This window comes from Emys orbicularis, chromosome 3 (assembly GCF_028017835.1).
Source record: "Emys orbicularis isolate rEmyOrb1 chromosome 3, rEmyOrb1.hap1, whole genome shotgun sequence".
NCBI lineage: Eukaryota > Metazoa > Chordata > Testudines > Emydidae > Emys > Emys orbicularis.
Genome location: NC_088685.1, coordinates 62,051,974 through 62,075,192, shown reverse-complemented (window position 1 = coordinate 62,075,192; position 23,219 = coordinate 62,051,974). Strand labels below are relative to the sequence as shown.

General features: G+C 45.0%; 1 protein-coding gene across 1 annotated transcript; it reads left to right on the top strand.

The window, feature by feature from the left end:
• The first annotated feature begins 5,802 nt into the window (after window positions 1-5,802).
• On the top strand, window positions 5,803-9,760 carry LOC135875985 (cytochrome c oxidase subunit 7A2, mitochondrial). The gene is made up of 4 exons (XM_065401094.1): window positions 5,803-5,910; window positions 7,861-7,950; window positions 8,890-8,974; window positions 9,540-9,760. Exons 1-4 carry the CDS (start codon window positions 5,893-5,895, stop codon window positions 9,596-9,598), a joined length of 252 nt encoding a protein of 83 aa, XP_065257166.1. The 5' UTR covers window positions 5,803-5,892; the 3' UTR covers window positions 9,599-9,760.
• The last annotated feature ends 13,459 nt before the right edge of the window (window positions 9,761-23,219 follow it).

Sequence of the window (23,219 nt, the reverse complement as noted above, 5' to 3'; positions counted from 1 at the left end):
CCATCATCCATATCATTAATGAAGATGTTGAACAAAACTGGCCCCAGGACAAACCCCTGGGGCACTCTGCTTGATACCAGCTGCCAACTAGACATCGAACCATTGATCACTACCTGTTAAGCCCAACGATGTAGAAAGCATTCGTCCAATCCATACTTTTTTAAGTTGCTGGCAAGAATATTGTGGGAGACTGTATCAAAAGCTTTGCTAAAGTCAAGATATATTACGTCCACCACTTTCCCCATATCCACAGAGCCAGTTATCTCATCATAGAAGGCAATCAGGTTGGTCAGGCATGACTTGCCCTTGGTGAATTCATGTTGACTGTTCCTGATCACCTTCCTCTCCTCCAAGTGCTTCAAAATGGGTTCCTTGAGGACCTGCTCCACGATTTTTCCAGGGACTGAGGTGAGGCTGACCAGTCTGTAGTTGCCTGGGTTCTTCTTCCTTTTTTAAAGACGGGCACTATATTTGCCTTTTTCCAATCGTCCAGGACCTCCCCCGATCGCCATGAGTTTTCAAAAATAATGGCCAATGGCTCTGCAATCACTTCAGCCAACTCCCTCAGCACCTTCGGATGCATTAGTTCCGGATCCATGGACTTGTGCACGTCCAGCTTTTCTAAATAGTCCTTAACCTGTTCTTTCACCATTGAGGGCTGCTCACCTCCTCCCCATACTGTGCTGCCCAGTGCAGCAGTCTGGGAGCTGACCTTGTCTGTGAAGACTGAGGCAAAAAAAGCATTCAGTACTTCAGCCTTTTCCACATCATCTGTCATTAGGTTGCCTCCCCCATTCAGTAAGGGTCCCACACTTTCCCTGACCTTCTTCTTGTTGCTAACTTACCTGTAGAAACTCTTCTTGTTACCCTTCACATCCCTTGCTAGCTGCAACGACAATTGTGCTTTGGCCTTCCTGATTACACCCCTGCATGCTCGAGCAATATTTTTATACTTCTCCCTAGTCATCTGTCCAAGTTTCCACTTCTTGTAAGCTTCCTTTTTGAGTTTAAGCTCACCGAAGATTTCTCTGTTAAGCCAAGCTGGTTGCCTGCCATATTTGCTATTCTTTCTGCACATCGGGATGGTTTGTTCCTGCACCCTCAATAAGGCTTCTTCTCCAGCCCTGGAGTACCCACAGAGTCAGCACCTGTGCTCCTGGCAACATCATGCACACTGCTACCTCACTCTAGGCATCCAGATACCTATCTCCCACCTAAGCCCCAGACTTTAGGCGTCTCTGCCTAAATCAATGGGTGGGCCCTGATCTGCTAAGGCATGCTCAGAGGCTGCCTCGCTCTACAGCAAACAGCTGAGGGGGAGCTCCCTTATACTCTTCAGCCCAATAGTTAGGGTAGTCATGTGAACATGAACTGTCACATCTTATGTGAGTGCTCTGACCACTGGGCTTTAGCATCATTTTAACTTTTTCTCCTGCCTAACTAATATTTAATTATTTAATTACAGTGTAACGACTTCAATAGGAGAGACTGAGGGCACCCCCCCATCCAAATATTCCATAACCCAGTGATTAGGGCACTCACATGAGAGAGAACAAATCCCTTCTCCTCAGGCAGAGGGAGCACTTGAACTGGCAGTCTCTTATACCCTGAATGAGTGCTCTAACCATCAGGCTAGAGTGTATAAGGGAGGTTGTCCTTTTCTCCATGCCCCCTGTCTATTTTGTGGGGTGGCCTCTGAGCATGTGCCCTGGATTAGGCCCTATATGCAACTTAGGTGGAGGAGCACCTGTTTTGCCCCAGTTCATGGATCACTAGCAGACATAGGTGCCTTCCTGCAGCCTGGACGGAGACATCTATCTCTGAGAGGGACTGAGTCATTACCTCTCTTGCCAGCATCTCCCATTGGCTTCCTTGACCATGGGATGCTGTTCCAGGAAGAAGGACTGCTAAGCAGAGATGGGGTCCACCTATAGAGGAAGGGGAAGAAGAGCATATTTGGATGCAGACTGGCTAACCTAGTGAGGAGGGCTTTAAACTAGGTTCAAAGGGGTCAGGTGACCAAAGCCCACAGGTAAGTAAAGAACATGGAGACCTGGGACAAGGTTTGGAATTTGGGGGGAGCATGGGCTGTTATAGCAGGGATAAAGGAGAGACAAGATAGAACTGGAGGGGAGGGAAATCAAATCAGTATCTTAGATGTCTGTATACTAACGTGAGAAGTATGGGGAATAAGCAGGAAGAACTCGAAACGCTAGTAAATAAACACAACTATGACATAGTTGGCATCATGGAGACTTGGTGGGATAATACGCATGACTGGAATATTGGTATAGAAGGATACAGCTTGCTCAGGAAGGACAGGCAGGAAAAAAAGAGAGGAGGCGTTGCCTTATATATTAAAAATGTATACACTTGGACTGAGGTTGAGATAGAAATAAGAGACAGACTTGTTGAAAGTCTCTGGGTAAAGATAAAAGGGGTAAAAAACAAGGGTGCTGTCATGGTAGGGGTCTACTACAGACCACCTAACCAAGAAGAAGAGGTTGATGAGGCTTTTTTTAAACAACTAACAACATGATCCAAAGCACAGGACTGGTGGTGATGGGGGACTTCAACTACCCAGACATCTGTTGGGAAAATAACACAGCAGGGCACAGATTATCCAACAAGTTCTTGGAATGTATTGGATACAATTTTTTATTTCAGAATGTAGAGAAAGCTACTAGGGGAGAGGCTGTTCTAGATTTGATTTTGACAAATGGGGAGGAACTGGTTGAGAATTTGAAAGTGGAAGGCAGCTTGGGTGAAAGTGATCATGAAATGGTAGAGTCCATATTTTAAGGAATGGTAGGAGGGAGAACAGCAAAATAAAGACAATGGATTTCAAGAAGGCAGATTTTAGCAAACTCAGAGAATTGGTAGGTAAGAGCCCATGGGAAGCAAATCTAAGGGGAAAAACAATTGAAGACAGCTGGCAGTTTTTCAAAGAGACATTATTAAGGGCACAAGAGCAAACTATCCCACTGCGTAGGAAAGATAGGAAATATGGAAAGAGACCACGCTGGCTTAACTAGGAGATCGTCAGTGGTCTGAAACTCAAAAAAGAGTCCTATAAAAAGTGGAAACTAGGTCAAATTACAAAGGATGAATATAAACAAATAACACAACTATGTAGGGAGAAAATTAGAAAGGCGAAGGCACAAAACGAGATCAAACTAGCTAGAGACATAAAGGGTAAGAAGAAAACATTCTACAAATACATTACAAGCAAGAGGAAGACCAAGAACAGGGTAGGCCTGTTACTCAATGAGGGGTGGAAATAATAACAGAAAATTTGAAAATGGCAGAGGTGCTTAATGACTTCTTTGTTTTGGTTTTCATCAAGAAGGTTGGTGGTGATTGGACGTCTAATGTAGTGAATACCAGCGAAATGGAGGTAGAATCAAAAGAGGCTAAAATAGGGAAAAAACAAGTTAAAAATTACTTAGTCAAATTAGATGTCTTCAAGTCACCAGGGCCTAAAATGCATCCTAAAATACTCAAGGAGCTGACTGAGGAGATATCTGAGCCATTAGCGATTATATTTGAAAAGTCATGGAAGACGGGAGAGATTCCAGAAGACTGGAAAAGGGCATCACCACGGGCTGAGGCAAGAGCCAACGTGACCTTGTTGCACCCTAGCAAAGGCCTTCCTCAGCTTAACTTCTGTACCCGGAAAGATAATGGAGCAAATAATTAAGCCAGTGTTTCCCAAACTTGGGACGTCTCTTGTGTAGGGAAAGCCCCTGGCGGGCCGGGCTGATTTGTTTACCTGCCCCGTCCGCAGATCTGGCCGATTGCAGCTCCCACTGGCTGCAGTTCACTGCTCCAGGCCAATGTGGGCTGCTGGAAGCGGCGGCCAGTATGTCCCTTGGCCCGCACCATTTCCCGCAGCTCCCATTGGCCTGGAGCAGCGAACCACGGCCAGTGGGAGTCGCAATCGGCCGGACCTGTGGACGGGGCAGGTAAACAAACCGGCCCAGCCCACCAGGGGCTTTCCCTACACAAGCAGCGTCCCAAGTTTGGGAAACACTGAATTAAGCAATAAATTTACAAACATCTAGAAGATAAGAAGGTGATAAGTAACAGTCAGCATGGATTTGTCAAGAACAAATTGTGTCAAACCAACCTAATAGCTTTCTTTGACAGGGTAACAAGTCTTGTGGATAGGAGGGAAGCGGTAGGCGTGATATATCTTGACTTTAGTAAAGCTTTTGATACTGTCTCACATGACCTTCTCATAAACAAACTAGGGAAATGCAACCTAGATGGAGCTACTATAAGATGGTGGCAAAACTAGTTGGAAAACCATTCCCAGAGAGTAGTTATCAGTGGTTGACAGTCATACTGGAAGGGCATAACGAGTGGGGTCCTGCAGGGATCAGTTCTGGGTCTGATTCTGTTCAATATGTTCATCAATTATTTAAATACTGGCATAGAGAGTACACTTATAAAGTTTGCAGACGATACCAAGCTGGGAGGGGTTGCAAGTGCTTTGGAGGATAGGATTAAAATTCAAAATGATCGGGACAAACTGGAGAAATGGTCTGAAGTAAATAGGATTAAATTCAATAAGGACAAATGCAAAGTACTCCATTTAGGAGGGAACAATCAGTTGCACACATACAAAATGGGAAATGACTGCCTAGAAAGGAGTACTGCGGAAAGGGATCTGGGGGTCATAGTGGACCACAAGCGAAATATGAATCAACAGTGTAACACTGTTGCAAAAAAAGTGAACATCATTCTGGGTATTAGCAGGAGTGTTGTAAGCAAGATATGAGAAGTAATTCTTCCACTCTACTCTGTGCTGATTAGGCCTCAACTGGAGTAGTGTGTCCAGTTCTGGGCACCACATTTCAGGAAAGATGTGGACAAATTGGAGAGCGCCCAGAGAAGAGTGACAAAAATGATTAAAGGTCAACGTTTAAAGGTCTAGAAAACATGACCTATGAGTGAAGATTGGAAAAATTGGGTTTGTTTCGTCTGGAAAAGAGAAGACTGAGGGGGCACATGATAACAGTTTCAAGTACGTAAAAGGTTATTACAAGGGGGAGGGAGAAAAATTGCTTTTCTCAACCTCTGAGGATAGGACAAGAAGCAATGGGCTTAAATTTCAGCAAGGGTGGTTTAAGTTGGACATTAGGAAAAACTTCCTGTCAGGGTGGTTAAGCACTGGAATAAATTGCCTGGAGAGGTTGTGGAATCTCCATCAATGGAGTTTTTTAAGAGCTGGTTAGACAAAAACCTGTCAGGAATGGTCAGAGGTTCCCAAACTTGGTTCACGGCTTGTTCAGGGTAAGCCCCTGGTGGGCCGTAAAACGTTTTGTTTACCTGAGCATCCGCAGGTGCGGCCACTCGCAGCTCCCAGTGGCCGTGGTTTGCTGGTCCCAGCCAATGGGAGCTGCAGGAAGCAGTGGCCCAGCCTGCGCCATTGGCTGGGACCGGCGAACCGCGGCCACTGAGAGCTGTGAGTGGCTGCACCTGTGGATGCTCAGGTAAACAAAGTGTCTCACGGCCCACCAGGGGCTTACCCTGAACAAGCCGCGACCCAAGTTTGGAAAAAGTTGACGGGCCTTTGGGACTTTTAACTAATCCTGAATGTTCAGGTAGCGGCAGTAACAGGGAACATCCCCTCCCGCCCCACTACACTATACCCTGCATTGCGCAGGCGTCGGAGCCCGGAGGCCTAGCCGAGGGGGGAGGGCTTCCTGCGGGAGGGCGGGTACCACATGACTAGCGGCGCTCTATGAGTTCAATAGAGCCGCTCTAGCCACTTCCCGTGCCTCTCTATAGCTGGCCGTGCGTTTCCGTAGGTGCCAGTCACAGGCGAGCGATTTCCGCTTCCGGTGTCCTTGTTTCCCGGTGGGAGGTGAAGCGACCGGAGCCAAGATGCTGCGGAACCTGCTGGTGAGCGGGGCCAGGCGGGCGGGCGGGCAGCTCGGCCCAGCGCGTCTCCTCTCCCCGCCGCAGCGTCCCCTGCCCCTCAGCTGCCCGGGCGCTCCGCAGGGAGCCGTCCAGGCCTCGCCGCGCTGTGGGCTGTTCCGGGAGCGCCTCTGGCGGAGGGCAGCGAGCGGCCTGGCGCGCTGAGGGCTGCAGGGGAGCCCTGCCCCGTCTCCCTCGCCGTGAGCGGCTCCGGGGGCCCTGCTGTCCGCCCAGGGCCCGGGGCGGCGCTCTCCGGGGGAGCGGGCCGCTCTGAGGAAGGCCTTTGCTAGGGTGCAACAAGGTCACGTTGGCTCTTGCCTCAGCCCGTGGTGATGTCCGCCCGACCTTGCTGTCAGCGTCTCACAGCAGGAAACGCCACAGTTGGGGCTCATGTAGGCAGCCCGGTGTCTTCTTTTGCTTTTTTATCTGCAGCTGCCCGTTGAGCTGACATGAACGTTTGAGAAACAGACCCCGGGTGCAGCACTCTGCCCCCTAGTATCACGGGCAAGAGCAACTTAACGTGAATTTTTAATCCGTTCCGATTCCAGTAGATAAAGTTTTCGAATGATTACTTCTCCTTAGTGATGCTTAGGCACAAGTTTTTAAGGGTTAAATAGGGGACAATATATGCTTTTCCACTTTTAAGACTAAAATAGTCTTAAAAGTGGAAAAGCATATATTGTCCCCTTTTTGCTTATGAACGTTAGGGTTTTCTGAGTGGCTCCATTGCTATGGGATGGGTTTCCCAGGTAAATTAAATATCTACATGAAGGTCTGTAGTGGAAAAGCTCTATCAAAAGGGAGGGAGGGTTTTGCATCATGTGCTGAAGATGGGAAGACTCTGGACATGACTCTTTTGGAAGTTCATTCTATGCCAAGATCCTCTTGCATTATCTCAATCTGTCACACATTTAATTCTGAGCTTTGTAAACTGCATTCTCCTGGAGGAATCTAGCCATCTAGGCAGGTTATTGGTGGGGATGCACTTGCTGGGTCAAGGTCTCAAACTGCCAACTAAGGCAGACACTAAAGTTAAAGGAATTGTAGCAAAGAGATGAACATTTACATCACAATTAAATAACATTGCAGCCCAAGTCTTCTGACATAGGCCAGCTGTTTGGTGTTTAGTGAGGTAGACATAACCTTGGTGTCTTGCCTTCTCTTCTAGAGGTCCTACATGTACAAGAAGATGAGGGAATACAGGATAGATCTGAGACTTCAGGTGTATTTTGGGGGACAAGGTGCAGTTGATATTACCACTCTTTGAGCCCTGTGGGAGATAAATAAGTTGAGCCATTGTAATGCTGGGCTGTCACTCCACTCCTGTCATGTAAGAGGATCAGCAGTGATTTGTGGTCAATTGTCAAGGCTGGAATGGTTGAGTACCTAACTCAGAAATGGCTAAATGAATTTTGATCAGACATTGGGCTGAGATCATTTGAAAGGTGACTTTAATTGAAAGCTGTGAGCAAGATAAAATTGTTGCAATTAGCGTAGCTTTTTCTGGCAGACTTCTGGTAATGAAATGAGATTCTAGGCTTGTATAGTCTTATGACTCAGCACAACAAAATGAAACTGATCAAGACTGTTGTTTTTCTTTAGTGCTGCAGCATAAGCCTGATCTTTGGCACGGAAGAGAAGGAACAGAGGGCATGCAACTATAGCTTCTGCTTTTACCAGTTAAACAGTAATAGTTTGTTGGAGTGGAAATAAAACAAAACAAAACAAAAACCATGAATCTCTTCCATAAAACTTGAGTCCTTCAGTTGATTAATCTTAGTATTACACATTTCCCAAGTTTCAGAAAGCTAAGACCCCCTCAGCATTGTAATTCTAGAAATATGTGTAAGCTGTAAATAGTTAGGAAAACTCTTTTTCACTTCTCTGTGGATAAGTATAACTGCCTTTTTAAAATACTATATGTTCTAATTGTAGGCTCTTCGGCAAATTTCCCAGAGGACCATAAGCACTGCTTCACGCAGACAAGTTGCAAACAGAGTTCCAGAGAAGCAGAAGCTTTTTCAGGTATTGAATAGGCATGATCAATGTGTAATTTTATTGCAATAGAAAAGATTTTGATAGAATGTATTGATATTTGTGCAGTTTGATTGTAGCATTTAATTAGATAGTTTAGAGGAATAAGAAGAGAAAAGATCTACTTTCACATTTTAAATTGGGACTAACGTGTAAAACTAATATGTTTCAAATTGACAAAGAGTAGTGTTCATATTATTGAAGTGCTCTGTACATGGAAAAAGGTGCATCTTTAGACTTGTCAACTGTTGTACAATCTGACTGCTTGAGTGATAGTGCTACATAGTTTAAAATATATGAATTTGTTTCACTTTCTTGAAATATCCTTCTGATGGGATAAATGAAATAGTTCCAAATAGGAAAAGTGTGTTCATAGAACAAATGAAAAGTAGAAAATGTGTGGGCGAAAACAAATACTTAGGCCTCCATGCATCTGAAGAAGTGCTTTTTGACCCACGAAAGCTTATGCCCAAATAAATCTGTTAGTCTTTAAGGTGCTACCGGACTCCTCATTGTTTTTGTAAATACTTAAGTAGTGCTTATTTTGTGGATGAAAGATGCTATATTAACATAATGTATTGATATAATGGGATGAAAGACGCTGAGATTTGCAACTTCCAAATAACCTTAACATCAGAATGTAGTATCTAACTTTTGGTGCAAAAAAAAAAAAAAAAAAAAAGAACTTGAAGGACAAGATTGACTCTTTAAGTTATTGACTTAAAAAATATGTTGGAACATACTGGCTAGAAAGGATTCTTCAAAAATAATGAAAACTAACAGTATTTGGAAAGAATGATATGGCTACCCAGCTCTCAAAAATGAATTATTTGTAAATTTGGTAAATTTAGAATATCTAAAATGAACACTTTAAAAACAGCATGCACACAAGATTATTCATGTTCCTGTTTTTTTTTTTTTTTCTATTAGGAGGATAATGGAATGCCAGTGCATCTTAAGGGTGGACTATCAGATGGTTTGCTGTATATGATCACCATGGGTCTAACGGTTTTTGGTAAGGTTTGATAGAAAACTGTATTATTAAACAGTTATATTTCTTGGGTAACCTGAAAAGTAGTTGTCTTTTAAAATGTGAATGGCAAGTCTCTTGTACAATTGTGTGTGTGTAAAATATGTTAAATGCACTCCATAATAAGGCCAAGAAAAGTGTTAGTACAGCATAAATTAAAAACTTTAAGCTTTGTTTCAGTTTCAACCTATCTGCTGAAAGCCTGATTTAACCTGTCCGTTAGGAGTACTCGCCACATATAGATACAACTTCAAGTGTTTTCTTTATTTAAAAAAAAAAAAAAAAATCAAAGCAAGCACACTATAAAATTACCTTAAAGCTGCTCCTGAAAAAAGAAGCAAAGGTAAAATTTCATCGGTAAAAGCTTTTCAGTGCTTCAAATGAAGCTCGACTTGAGGCCCTCACTTGCTGTGAGGTTTAGGTCAGGTCTGTCTCTTAATTGGATCCTATATACTCAAAGAATGAGATTTGCAAAACAAAGGCTAACTTGCAGCTCAGTTTGTATGTGTACCTTTCTGTAAACTTAATCTTTTGTCTCTTTCCATTTCAGGAACATGCTATGCTGTTTATGAGCTGTTTGTAGCTGCAATGCCCAAGAAAGTGAAATGATTCCAGTTTACAAGATGCCTCCTTAATTACCATCTCCTTATCCAATTTCATGTAATTCTTCAAGGATCTCGCTTGTCCTTGTCATAAATGGTTGATTTCATGTTTGGGATCAATATTTATTGTAACATGTTAACTGCAACCAATAAAGCAGTTTTTACATGATTTTGTGTAATCTGGGAATCTAACACATTCTACATACTTAGAGTTCAGGTTCCTAACAATGAATGTATATTTATTAAGTGTGACTAACTGTGTTCATTATGGTATGTGCTGTGCTTAAGCAGAACTCATCTTGCATATAAATTGCAAGAAAGGAAGAGTTCAGTAAAAAGTGTAAAATAAGTGTTTTGAATACAAGAGAAAATGTGAGGTGTCTAACTTTGATTTCTAGTTTAATTGAAGTCTAAGCTAGTTAGACCTTACAGTAATTTACAGGAAAAATAAAATCCTCTAATCAATAACAAGTTTTTAGTCTAACTATATCTTTGGTCAGAAATGAATAAAATTTTCAAGTTGGAAGGTTTAATTAGCCATATGTTAAGCTTCTTGGTTTTAAAATAACATGTTTAAAGTATCTAGAAACTGAGATATTGCAGGAGGAGTAGAATTTCCTATGTGTTTTAAAATAACAGTAAAGTATCTTTCCTCTCACTGCTTCACCAAGCTAAGACAGCATCATTGAGCCTGCAAGGGAACACAGTATACCTATGGAATATTTTTTATATATAATTTTTTATGTGCGGGTGGTGATGGCGGGAACTCTTTTCGGTTAAATTCACATCTCTGGTTGGTCTCCTTGGTGCTTTTTCTTCTTAAAAAACAACACTTAGTAAAACCCCATGTTTGTTTATTTCATGAAATTCTGTAGCTTATTTCTGTGTACTTGCCCTGCTCATGTGTATACTTGATAAGCGTTTCTCTTACTGCTGCTGAAATGAGCAGAAATCGATTCATTTTATTACTTCTATAATCTCAAACTGAACAAGTCTGCTTCTAAACTGATCACGGTAAATCAAAGCAGTCAACTGTAAACTACTTGGTTCTTGTTGTCATGTTCACAACTAGTAGCAATACTGGGTTTTGGTATAGGGTAAAGCAATAAATGAATCTGACAGAGGAAAGTCCAGCACAGTAATATAGAGTCTGATCTCAGTTTTCCAGGTGTAAATCCAGAACAACTCCCCTGACTAATGTAGCTACAGTGGTTTTACAATAGTAGACACTTAGGACTTTGGTTACTAATGAAGTATAGGTCAAATTGTTCCCTATTGTAGAAGCACATACACAGACACCTACCATTACAGAGAATGAGTGGTATTGGCTTATGAGCAATGTTATAAGTGAGTGGGGCAGGACTCAACATCGTGGAGGTGATTTTTTTAAAATGCTGTTACCTACTGCTATACTTCATTTAACAATAGAAAGGCATCATAGTGTACATAATTGCACCAGCGAGGCAACAAAACAGCATTTTTGTAGCCAGAGTCGGAAAGGTGCTGTAGCTGATGGAAAAGAATTGGAATGTACTTGAACAAGGTGCATGTCTTCTTGTAGGAGGAACCCTTCATCGTAAAATATCCCAGAAAAGTAACTTTTTTTTTTTATTTTGGGAAAAACTTCTATGCAGTCTTTTTTTTTTTTCAATTTGTAAAATATCTATTGTTTGCCTATTCGTATAAGACTTAGTCACACAATTAACAAATTTAAATGACCAACAAGCAAAGGTTTAGGGTTTTTAAACATATTTCTTCCCTCCTGTCTTTAGTGAAACTAAAGTGATTGCAGAATCTTGGTGCCAGCCTACTTCATATTTTGCTTTTAGAGCATTTCTGACCATCATACATCTCACTACTACCACACTTGAAATCATGGAGTTTTCGAGAGCCACAGGCAAGCATGCTACTTTAGACAACTGAAATATGACAAATGTGCGTGTCCAGGAGCAATACAGAGAAGTGAGGAAGGAATAGAATAGATTTTCACATTACGACTTCCAGGGAATTGTCATAGATTCTAGGACTGGAAGGGACCTCGAGAGGTCATCGAGTCCAGTCCCCTGCCCGCATGGCAGGACCAAATACAGTCTAGACCATCCCTGATAGACATTTATCTAACCTACTCTTAAATATCTCCAGAGATGGAGATTCCACAACCTTCCTAGGCAATTTATTCCAGTGTTTAACCACCCTGACAGTTAGGAACTTTTTCCTAATGTCCAACCTAGACCTCCCTTGCTGCAGTTTAAGCCCATTGCTTCTTGTTCTATCCTTAGAGCAGGCCTGCACAACATACGGCCCGCGGGCCGCATGCGGCCCGCGGGGGCTCACTGTGCGGCCCGCGGGGGCTCACTCTCAAGCCTGGGAGGAAGGGGGAGCAGCGGCGCGCGAATCAGCTGTTTCGCGCGCCGCGGCCGCTCGGGGTCTCCCAGTCCCTCCCAGGCTCTCAAACCCGGGAGGGAGGGAGAGATCCCGAGCGGCCGCGGCGCGCGAAACAGCTGTTTCGCGCGCCGCTACTCCCCCTCCCTCAGAGCCTGGGAGGGAGGGGGAGAAGCTGCGCCCGCGCCGCGGCCACTCGGAGTCTCCCCCTCCCTCCCAGGCTCTCAAACCCGGGAGGGAGGGAGAGATCCCGAGCGGCCGCGGCGTGCGAAACCGGCCCCCCTGCCCCAAGCGGGACACGGGCAGGGAGCCCTCGCGCGCCGCCACGCCTCCCCCCCCCCGCCCCAAGCGGGACACGGGCAGGGAGCCCTCGCGCGCCGCCGCGCCTCCCCCCCCCGCCCCAAGCGGGACACGGGCAGGGAGCCCTCGCGCGCTGCCGCCCCCCCCGCCCCAAGCGGGACACGGGGATGGAGCCCTCGTGCACTGCCGCGCCTCCACCTCCCGCCCCAAGCGGGACACAGAGCCCGTGCACGGCGCCGCACCCCCCCAGGCCTCAAGCAGGACACGGAGCCCTCGCGCGCCGCTGCCCCTCCCCACTGCCCCAAGCGGGACACGGGCACGGTGCCCTCGCCCCCCCCCCCCCCAGCAGGGACATGGGGCTCAGCCACCGCCCCCGTCCTGAGCGCTTCCCCCCCCCCGGGACCCCTGCCCCATCCACCCCCTTCCCTGTCCCCTGACTGCCCTCCGCCGCCCCATCCAACTCCTCTCCTGATTCCCTATCCAACCACCCCTTCTCCCTGTCCCCTGACCACCCTTGGAACCCCTGCCCCTGACTGCCTCCCACCGCCCCATCCAACCTCTGCTCCTTCCTGACTGCCCCCCGGGAGCCTTGCCCCCATTCAATCCCCCTGTTCCCTGCCATCTGACCGCCCCGACCCCTATCCGCCCCCCCACCACCCCCCTGAACTCCCCTGCCCTCTATCCAACACCCCCTCCCTGCTCCCTTACCGCGCTGCCTGGAGGTGGCTGGCGGCGCTACAGCCACGCCGCTCGGCTGGAGCCGGGCCACACCGCCACCGTGCAGTGCCTGGAGCACCGGGTCAGGCTGAGCTTGCAGCCCCCCTGCTTCCCGCAAATCAGCTGTTTGCGCAGGAAGCCTGGGAGGGCTGAGAAGCAAGCGGCGGCTTCGCGCTCAGGCCCAGGGAGGCGGAGCAGAGGTGAGCTGGGGCGGGGAGCGGTTCCCCTCCACGCCCCTCCCCCCGGGTTACCTGCTGTGGCGCGGGTGGCTCCCCCCACCCCAGCTCACCTCCGCTCCGTCTCCGCCTCCCTGGGCTTGAGCGCGAAGCCACCGCTTGCTTCTCTGCCCTCCCAGGCTTCCCGCGCGAACAGCTGATTCGCGGGAAGCGGGGGGGGGGGGGATGGGGAGAAGCGGGGCAGAGTGTTCAGAGGCGGAGGCGGAGCGGAGGTGAGCTGGGGCCGGGGAGCGGGGCGGAGAGCTGAAGCACCCATGGGGTCGGCTCCTAAGGCGCCACTTTTGGATAATGTGCTCCGGGGGAGCAGCCGCTCCCTCTGCTCCCCCCCAGCTACGGTCCTGGTCACTTCAACTTACCGGTTGTTAAATTTAGAAGCCCTTTTAGAACCGGTTGTCCCGCGCAGGACAACTGGTTCTAAAAGGGCTTCTAAATTTAACAACTGGTTCCCGCGAACCGGTGCGAACCGGCTCCCGCTCACCACTGGAGACTCCCCTTGCCGCTCTCACCCTAGGAGACAGAGACCTCCCAGCAGGGCTGGTGAGTGCAGCCAGGGAAGGGGGAAGGGTGTGGTGGAGTGAGTGTCTGGGAGATGTGCGGGGGGTGCTGGGCTGTGAGGGTGTGGAGGGCGCTGGGCAGTGGGGGAGGTTTGTGTGTTTTGGGGTGCTAGGCAGTGGGGGCCTGTTGGGGGGTGCTGGGCAGTGAGGGAGATCTGTGTGTGTCAGGGCACTGGGGGGTCTGTGTGGGGCATTGTTTAGTTGTGGTGGTGGGGCTGTGGGGAAGGGCACTGGGAGGGAGGGAGGAGAAATCTGTGTGTATTGGGAAACTAGCGAGTGGGGGGAACCCGCGGGGCCGGGAGGTTTCGGCCCTCAGCTGTTTTCTTTGGAGTAATATGGCCCTCGCCGCTTTACGAGTTGTGCAGGCCTGCCTTAGAGGCTAAGGTGAACAAGTTTTCTCCCTCCTCCTTATGACACCCTTTTAGATACCTGAAAACTGCTATCATGTCCCCTCTCAGTCTTCTCTTTTCCAAACTAAACAAACCCAATTCTTTCAGTCTTCCTTCATAGGTCGTGTTCTCAAGACCTTTAATCATTCTTGTTGCTCTTCTCTGGACCCTTTCCAATTTCTCCACATCTTTCTTGAAATGCGGTGCCCAAAACTGGACACAATACTCCAGCTGAGGCCTAACCAGAGCAGAGTAGAGCGGAAGAATGACTTCTCGTGTCTTGCTCACAACACACCTGTTAATACATCCCAGAATCATGTTTGCTTTTTTTGCAACAGCATCACACTGTTGACTCATATTTAGCTTGTGGTCCACTATAACGCCTAGATCCCTTTCTGCCGTACTCCTTCCTAGACAGTCTCTTCCCATTCTGTATGTGTGAAACTGATTTTTCCTTCCTAAGTGGAGCACTTTGCATTTGTCTTTGTTAAACTTCATCCTGTTTAACTCAGACCATTTCTCCAATTTGTCCAGATCATTTTGAATTATGACCCTGTCCTCCAAAGCAGTTGCAATCCCTCCCAGTTTGGTATCATCCACAAACTTAATAAGCGTACTTTCTATGCCAATATCTAAGTCGTTAATGAAGATATTGAACAGAGCCGGTCCCAAAACACCCCTGCGGAACCCCACTCGTTATGCCTTTCCAGCAGGATTGGGAACCATTAATAACAACTCTCTGAGTACGGTTATCCAGCCAGTTATGCACCCACCTTATAGTAGCCCCATCTAAATTGTATTTGCCTAGTTTATCGATAAGAATATCATGCGAGACCGTATCAAATGCCTTACTAAAGTCTAGGTATACCACATCCACAGCTTCTCCCTTATCCACAAGACTCGTTATCCTATCGAAGAAAGCTATCAGATTGGTTTGACATGATTTGTTCTTTACAAATCCATGCTGGCTGTTCCCTATCACCTTACCACCTTCCAAGTGTTTGCAGATGATTTCCTTAATTACTTGCTCCATTATCTTCCCTGGCACAGAAGTTAAACTAACTGGTCTGTAGTTTCCTGGGTTGTTTTTATTTCCCTTTTTATAGATGGGCACTATATTTGCCCTTTTCCAGTCTTCTGGAATGTCTCCCATGATTTTCCAAAGATAATAGCTAGAGGCTCAGATACCTCCTCTATTAGCTCCTTGAGTATTCTAGGATGCATTTCATCAGGCCCTGGTGACTTGCAGGCATCTAACTTTTCTAAGTGATTTTTAACTTCTTTTTTTATTTTATCTGCTAAACCTACCCCCTTCCCATTAGCATTCACTATGTTAGGCATTCCTTCAGACTTCTCGGTGAAGACCGAAACAAAGAAGTCATTAAGCATCTCTGCCATTTCCAAGTTTCCTGTTACTGTTTCTCCCTCTTCACTAAGCAGTGGGCCTACCCTGTCTTTGGTCTTCCTCTTGCTTCTAATGTATCAATAAAAAGTCTTCTTGTTTCCCTTTATTTCCGTAGCTAGTTTGAGCTCATTTTGTGCCTTTGCCTTTCTAATCTTGCCCCTGCATTCCTGTGTTGTTTGCCTATATTCATCCTTTGTAATCTGTCCTAGTTTCCATTTTTTTTATGACTCCTTTTTATTTTTTAGATCATGCAAGATCTCGTGGTTAAGCCAAGGTGGTCTTTTGCCACATTTTCTATCTTTCCTAACCAGCGGAATAGCTTGCTTTTGGGCCCTTAATAGTGTCCCTTTGAAAAACTGCCAACTCTCCTCAGTTGTTTTTCCCCTCAGTCTTGATTCCCATGGGACCTTACCTATCAGCTCTCTGAGCTTACCAAAATCCGCCTGTCACATGTACACCGCCTGTTACAATAAGCAGAGACTAGTGAGGAAACAGCAACCCTAATAAATGGGTGTTGAGGGATTTAGAGGAGGAGAGGAGACTGCTGCATGAGGGAGGTCAATGCATATGAAGAGAGCACACATGAGTGAAGGCTGAAGGAATGGAATTGACGGGAGGGAGAGCCTGATGTGCATTGTCTCAATGTAACTGTAAGGAGGTGAGCTGACTGAATGTTGACACATGATGGAGCTGCAGCCCAAATTATCCCTTCATTCTCCCCTTCACACACTGAGGCAGCCTCACATTCACAAACAGGAGCAGTGATGGAATAGATGCCTGCAGATGCTGAGCTGCCCAGTGCCATCCTCTGGGATCACGGGTAGGAATAGAACCACTCACCCACAGTTCTGTATATAGCAGCCAGCCTCTGCAGATGTACCAACTGTAAGATACTGCTGAAAGATGTAAAAGAAGCCTTGTAGGCACCGACCATTTCTTCAGGAGATCTAAACAATGAGATCTACATATTCACCTTACAACATGCAGGACTATCCCAAACTGAAAGGGATCTAGCAGACAAAGGTATAACAAGATCCAATGACTGCAAGTTGACAAGCTTTTTATTCAGACTGGAAATAGAGTGCAAATTTAACAGTGAGGGTAATTAAATATTGGAACCACTCACCAAGGGTTGTCATGGATTCTTCATCACTGGCAATTTTTATATCCAGATTGAATGTTTTTCTGAAAGATATGCTCTAGTTCATACAGGAATTTATTCAGGGAAGTCCTATGGCCTGTGTTATACAGGAGGTCGGGCTAGGTCCCTTCTGGCCTTGTAACTTATGGGTCTCCTGCCCCCAAATCACTTCTCTAAGCTGTCATACTGGCCATCATTATCATTCCTTACTATTGCATGTTGCTTCAGCAGCCTCTGTCATTGAGATACAAGTGCCTTATTCTACACTCCCCCCATCACGTCCCAATTATGCTATATATTGAAGAGATGGAGTTGGCGCTGTATAACTGCTAAAGTGAGTCAGACAAAATTATGCACAAACTGACCCTGATCAGTCAAATCTGACTGCAAAGAAGTCATTCATGTGGTGAGAGTTCTTTGAGTCAGAACTAAATGTATGTTTCCAACATATATTATTGTCCATCCTTTCGTGCGTATGCTTGTGCAGTCTTTTATTGATTTTCAGACAGTCCTGCTTAGTAAAACACCTTTTTAGTTTAGCTTTCCTAAATTCTGTTTGAAGCATAAAACAAACAAAAAAATCCCCCCAAAGACAAAAAACTCCAAAACAAATAAAAAGCATCTGTTGTGATCACTTATTTTTTAAAAAAGATAAACCAAAATAAATCACTTTTGTGCTTTTGAATGTACAGTGTTTGTTCAGCAATTTATTTAATGGTACCAGCTGTTTGTATCATTAAACAAACACTTACCTGTTTGATACTCTGCAGCAAATGGGAATACTTCTTGAGGTAAAAAGTGAATCCGCAAGGCTGTAGACCCAGCAGGGAGAGCCAACAGTCTGAGGCCTGTTCTCCTCTACAGTAACTCCTTACTTAAAGTCATCCTGATTAACCTTGTTTCGTTGTTACGTTGCTGATCAATTAGGGAACATGCTCGTTTAAAGTTGCGCAATGCTCCCTTCTAATGTCATTTGGCAGCCGCCTGCTTTGTCCACTGCTTGCAGGAAGTGCAGCCTGTTGCAGCTAGCTGGTGGGGGCTTGGAACCAAGGTGGACCGGCAGCCCCCCTATCAGCTCCCCGCTCCCCTAAGCTCTCTGTGCCGCAGCCGCCTAGCAGGCTAGCAATTGCAGCTATCCCTCCCCCTACTGCCATGTGCTGCTCCTGCCCTTTGCCTTGGAGCTGCTCCCCCAGCCTCCTGCTTGCTGTGCGGGGGGGGGGGGGGGCTAATGTCAGGGTCTCCCCCTGCTCCTACAGCCCGCTTACTCCTTCTTCTCCATATAGAGCAGGGTGGGGACACAGACCGAGGGACAGAGAGAGCCTGAGTCAGCAGCTGCTGGCTCAACTTCCTGATCCACTAAAAAGACAATGCATTTAAGAGTGGGTCAGCTTACTTAAAGGGGCAGTGCATTTCTCTCTCTCTCCCACACACAAGGTGTGTGTCTGTCTCTGTCTGCTATGCTATCTCCCCTCCCTCTCCACTTGTGCTGCCTTGTAGAGTGTGAGCCTACATTAACAACAATGTGTTAATCCTTGAGGACTCAGCCTAGTGCTAGTTCATCATTTAGTTTAGCAGCAAGGCATTCCCTGGGAAATATCCCACCCTCTTCCACCCTCTAACTTCACCACCTCAACCAAGCTTCACAATCATCATTGCTGTGAACAGTATTAAACTGTGTGTTTAAAACGTATACTGTGTGTATATCTATATAATATATAGTTTTTTGTCTGGTGAAAAAAATTTCCCTGGAACCTAATCCCCTCCTATTTACATTAATTCTTATGGGGAAATTGGATTCGCTTAACATCGTTTGGCTTAAAGTTGCATTTTTCAGGAACATAACTACAACGTTAAGTGAGGAATTACTGTACCTTGTCTCCCTATTTGTCAAGCCTTGTTTCCGGGATGGGAAAGGGGAAAGCTCATTCCTATGAATAAGACCAATAGGTTTGCTGTTTGAATAAATCATCATAGGCCTGCATGGGGATGTGTTAGCTAAAGGGTTATGCACAATCCAATCTCTCTCTATGAGGATATTTGCAAAGAAGCCTCCCAATCAAGCCTGCTCCTTTAGAAAACACCACCAACCTAAATTTGCAAATAGTGGCTGATGGTGCCTTGGGTAGAAGGGTATTTACTGCACACTGTGGTTCCTTGGTAAAACAATCATTTATGTTATCATCCTGTGGAGCATCAATATTTATACACAGTACATTTTAAGAGAATTATCACTCGTTACTTTTTACGTGCCCAAGGGAATGCAGGAGAAAGAAGAATTTGTTCTTAACTGATACTTTCCTTTCTTCAGGTTCCCAAGTTCATCAGTCTGATTTCTCAAAAACAGCAAGAGCTTTTTTGTGTCTCTTTATAAAGATATATTTCTCTGTCTTGTCTCTGCAATGCGCGGAATTTATGTTGTTCTAATATTTAAGTGTAAACTAGCTCGTTTAGTGTATTCACAGCTCTGGAATTTTCACTGGTGGGATTTTCTGGGCGTGGAGCTGAGCCACCTGCCAGTCCTTGACAAGTCTAATCAGGTTTGCTATATGCCTTAGACATAGAAAAGCTCAAGGTGATGACTGGTGGATGTGGAATACCTGAAAAGGAATGATCAGGTAAGAACAAATTCTTCCATTAAAGTTAGAATATATATAACCATCAATCATGTCTCTTTGGGGTTTACATACAAGCACATAAGGGGCTATAGTAGAAATGACTGTGCAGAAAGACATGGAGATTTAGTGTTTAAAAAAAAATCAAATTAAAGCTTTCTGGAAGCATTTAGGCATGTTGCAAAATAAAACATGAATGAGCCAAGGACATAGTAATGTTATAATAGTACATTGCAGAAAACAGACAATATTTAAATACACTGCTTTCCGTAATGGGAAATTGTCAACTCATATTTCAGTGCCACAGGATTATTGTTCCCAAGGGTCAAAGATAAATGGTCCCCATGGCTTCTCACTGTAATAAAATGATACTCCTGGTTGCAAATAGCCACACTATATAGTAATCTCTTCTCAGAGGCTGTCAGAGGTGTTGTAGCCATTTGGATAGTGAAAATATAGTTCCCACTGATTGTACAAGGAGCAGGGTGTAAGAAATTGGTTCACGGTAAAAAATTCTTCTGTAGAAATTTAAGAAACTTTTGATAATGTCTTTAACTAGGACAGCTTAATTTACCACAAAGATCCAGAACACAGAATGACTAGAGCCTCTCCTGCCATAGCTTCTCTAGCCTGACACCTTGTCTACACTAGTGGACTACACCAGCATAGCTACAGCGCCATAGCTATGTCAGCATAACCCTGTAGAGTAGACACAGCTTACACTGATGTAAGGATTTTTCCCAGTTGCTGTAGGAACATCACCTCCCTGAGCGATGGTAGCTAGGTCCATGAAAGCATTCTTCTATTGATGTAGCTGCATCTACACTGGCCCCGGGGGTTAGGCTGGCATAGCTACAGTGCTCAGGGGTATGGAGTTTTCATACACTGAATGACACAGCTATGTTGACCTAAATTTTAAGTGTAGATCATGTCTAAGAATTTCCTTAAGACCTGCAGGAATAAAATGCAGTTAGTAAATAAGACACTCAGGTCCAGATCCTCAAAGGTATTTATGTTCCTAACTCCCTTTGAAATCAATGGGAGTTAGGTACATAAATAGCTTTGAGATTATGGGCTTGAGTATCTCACATTCTAGAGGTGCAAGAGGTGAAGGAGATGTTTCCCACAAGAACAACCACTCATCTCTCCATCAAGGTGTAATTTTAAAAACCTGTATCAGAGCTTTTGTCCCTTGATATCTAAGCAACTGCACAGGGAGCATGTATGTCATGTCTAGTTGCTCTTCCAAAAAAGGATAGTAGAAGAAAGTTAAATGAGTGCATGTCCATCAACAAGAAAGTCCATTTGTGGGGTCTAACATATTTTAGTAAGTTTAGTAAGTAAATTTTTTTTCAGTGGCTGTTAGTTAATATATATTGATTAAAATCCGATTTTCTCTCACTGTTTGCTCCTTTTTCCAGTGAGAGAAAAGGTAAAAGAATGAGAGAAAACAGTTTATTTTCCCACCTAAACTTTTCAGTTTTTTTAAAAACCTCATTAAAATTTTACATTGAAAAGTGAAACATTTTGTGAAAAAATTTAAAAATTCCAAATTTTTCATTTTTTAAAAATTCACAAAACACACTTTTTTAAAACCAGCTCTTGTAGCAAAGGCTATTAGTAACCTTGTCTCCACTTTGTTTCCGAGCATACTGATAGCCTTTGTGGAAGGGTGATAATTGTGTTAGAACTACTGATGATTATGTAAGTCTAGCCACTGTATTACAGCAACATTGCTGCTGTCTGAATTTAACCACAATTTGTGGAGTTTAATGCATGAGCCTGTACTGCCTGAGCTTAAAAGCATATTCCTCTTAGCCAAGCCTGTAGCAGGCTCATCAAACTCTAGTGGTCTAGCCACCATGAGAGGGGGACAGAGTGCCACATCAAGCAGGCATGGGTTACATATGCACATACCTAACGTTAAGCACAGGAGTAATCCCACTGAGGCCCAGCCATTTACCCCAGCTGAGATTCTGGCTTTTATAGAGCTTGTACTGCACAGGGATTTTCCCTCCCTTTCATTCTGATGGTTATGTAGTTACTTGACTTGCTGGGAGGATTGTGTTTTGTTCTCCACAGATGGCTGACCATGGTTTTGTTTCAGAAATATTCATGATCAAGTAACGTGAGGTTGCTTATGAATGGGGTGTTTTGCGTCATGTGAACTGTTGAAAAAAGTCCAACTCAAGCAGTTATTTATTATCACTCAACAGGTTTGCACCATCACGAGCCAGTTAGAGAGTTAAATTTATAATCTCCGAGATGAATTTCAGCCAATCACAGCCCAGAAAAATTAAACAAATGACAATGAAACCCTAGTTGACACCTCGTATGCAATAACGTCACCCGTCTTCCATTGAACATTCTCTCAGACAATGATTCGGTTTAATGACCTTTCCTAAAAAGAACATTGGTTTTATAAAACCACACTCACCTAGTTATTCACATAACTATGTCCCGGCACACAAAAATAGGAATCAGTAAGATATGAGAGGGAGCAATGATGCGTTTGTGTGGGGAATCAGACATAGCGTTAGTAGGACTAAAGCCCTCCTAAGCCCCCTCATCAGAGTAGGAGGAAAGCTATGGAGAGCTTAAGAGGGTAAAGCAGCAGTTTCTAACTGCTTGTTCCTCACAAAAACTGGAACAATAACAAAGAAACAAAGTGGCTAATATAAATGGCTCTTCCTTGCTGACCCTGGGGCTAGACCTGTCAACTAGGGAAGAGCCTTAGGCCTGGTCTACAATAGGGGAGTCGGGGGGGGTGTGAGCTAAGTCGGTCTAAGTTATGCAACTTCAGCTATGAAAATAGCATAGCTGAAGTCGACATACTTAGAGCTACTTACCGCGGTGTCTTCACTGGGGTAGGTCGATTGCTGATGCTCCCCCATCGACTCCGCCTACGCTTCTCGCTCCGGTGGAGTACCGGAGTCGACGAGAGAGCGCTTGGCGAAGACACGATAAATCGACCCCCGCTGGAGCGATCGCTCCGGAGATAACTGTAGAAATGCCCTTTAGAGTAAACTCTGGGCTATGGTCCATCTAAAGTTATTGGCTGGATGACTGGTGTGGGATCAGCTAGTGAAGTGCTTACTCCCATAAAAGGATGTCTCTAGGACTTCCTGAGAAAGTTCACTGAAGTAATTCTGAACAGTGACATTGTGGCAGACACTTATCTGGAGAAGGAGGAGGTGCAGAGTCCTGATCAGGCATTCTTCAGCTGCTGAAAGAGGGGATTTCTCTGAAGAACTGTGAGTAGCCTCCATTCCTTCAGAGTACAGGGAGCTTTCATGTGCTGGCAGCTCTGGAGGCTGTTTAGGTTGGCTCAAGCCCTTTTAACTACAATTTTTTTTTAAATCAATTTGATTAAAAAACAAAATGCTTCTACGTCAAGTTTCATCATGATGTGAACTTTTATTGTGGATGTCTACCCCCTTGGGAATAGACATTTATAATGGAAAGGCTGACACATACACACACAATCTTATCTATTGCAACAGTATGCTAAATGGAAATATATAATTAAAACATTTTACTGATCTCTGCTGCTCAGTGGAAAAATTACAAGCTGTGTAGGGATCAGGCCAACACTGTTATCAAGGCTTTCTCAGTTATCTCTTACAGGCAGTGAGACACATTTTGCTAATTATAGTGTGGGGTACTAATATGTGCTGTGAATGTGTCCCACTGGGATCACTGTGCCACAGATCTACAGGCAGTGCAGAAGTACCTGAGTATATTTTTTCACTTGGGCCAAAATTTTCAGAAATGGGGGCCTAAACTTAGACCATGTATATAGGTATTTAAATAAATGGTCTGATTTTCAGAAATGCTGAGCACCCAGAAGCTCCTATTGATTTTGATGAGGTAAGTAATACAAAAGTTCCCA

Excerpts from the sequence above, each read along its gene's own strand:
- LOC135875985 (XM_065401094.1), top strand. Across the intron at positions 7,951-8,889 it reads AGAAGCAGAAGCTTTTTCAG|GAGGATAATGGAATGCCAGT; the intron begins GTATTGAATAGG and ends TTTTTCTATTAG. Across the intron at positions 8,975-9,539 it reads CATGGGTCTAACGGTTTTTG|GAACATGCTATGCTGTTTAT; the intron begins GTAAGGTTTGAT and ends TTTCCATTTCAG.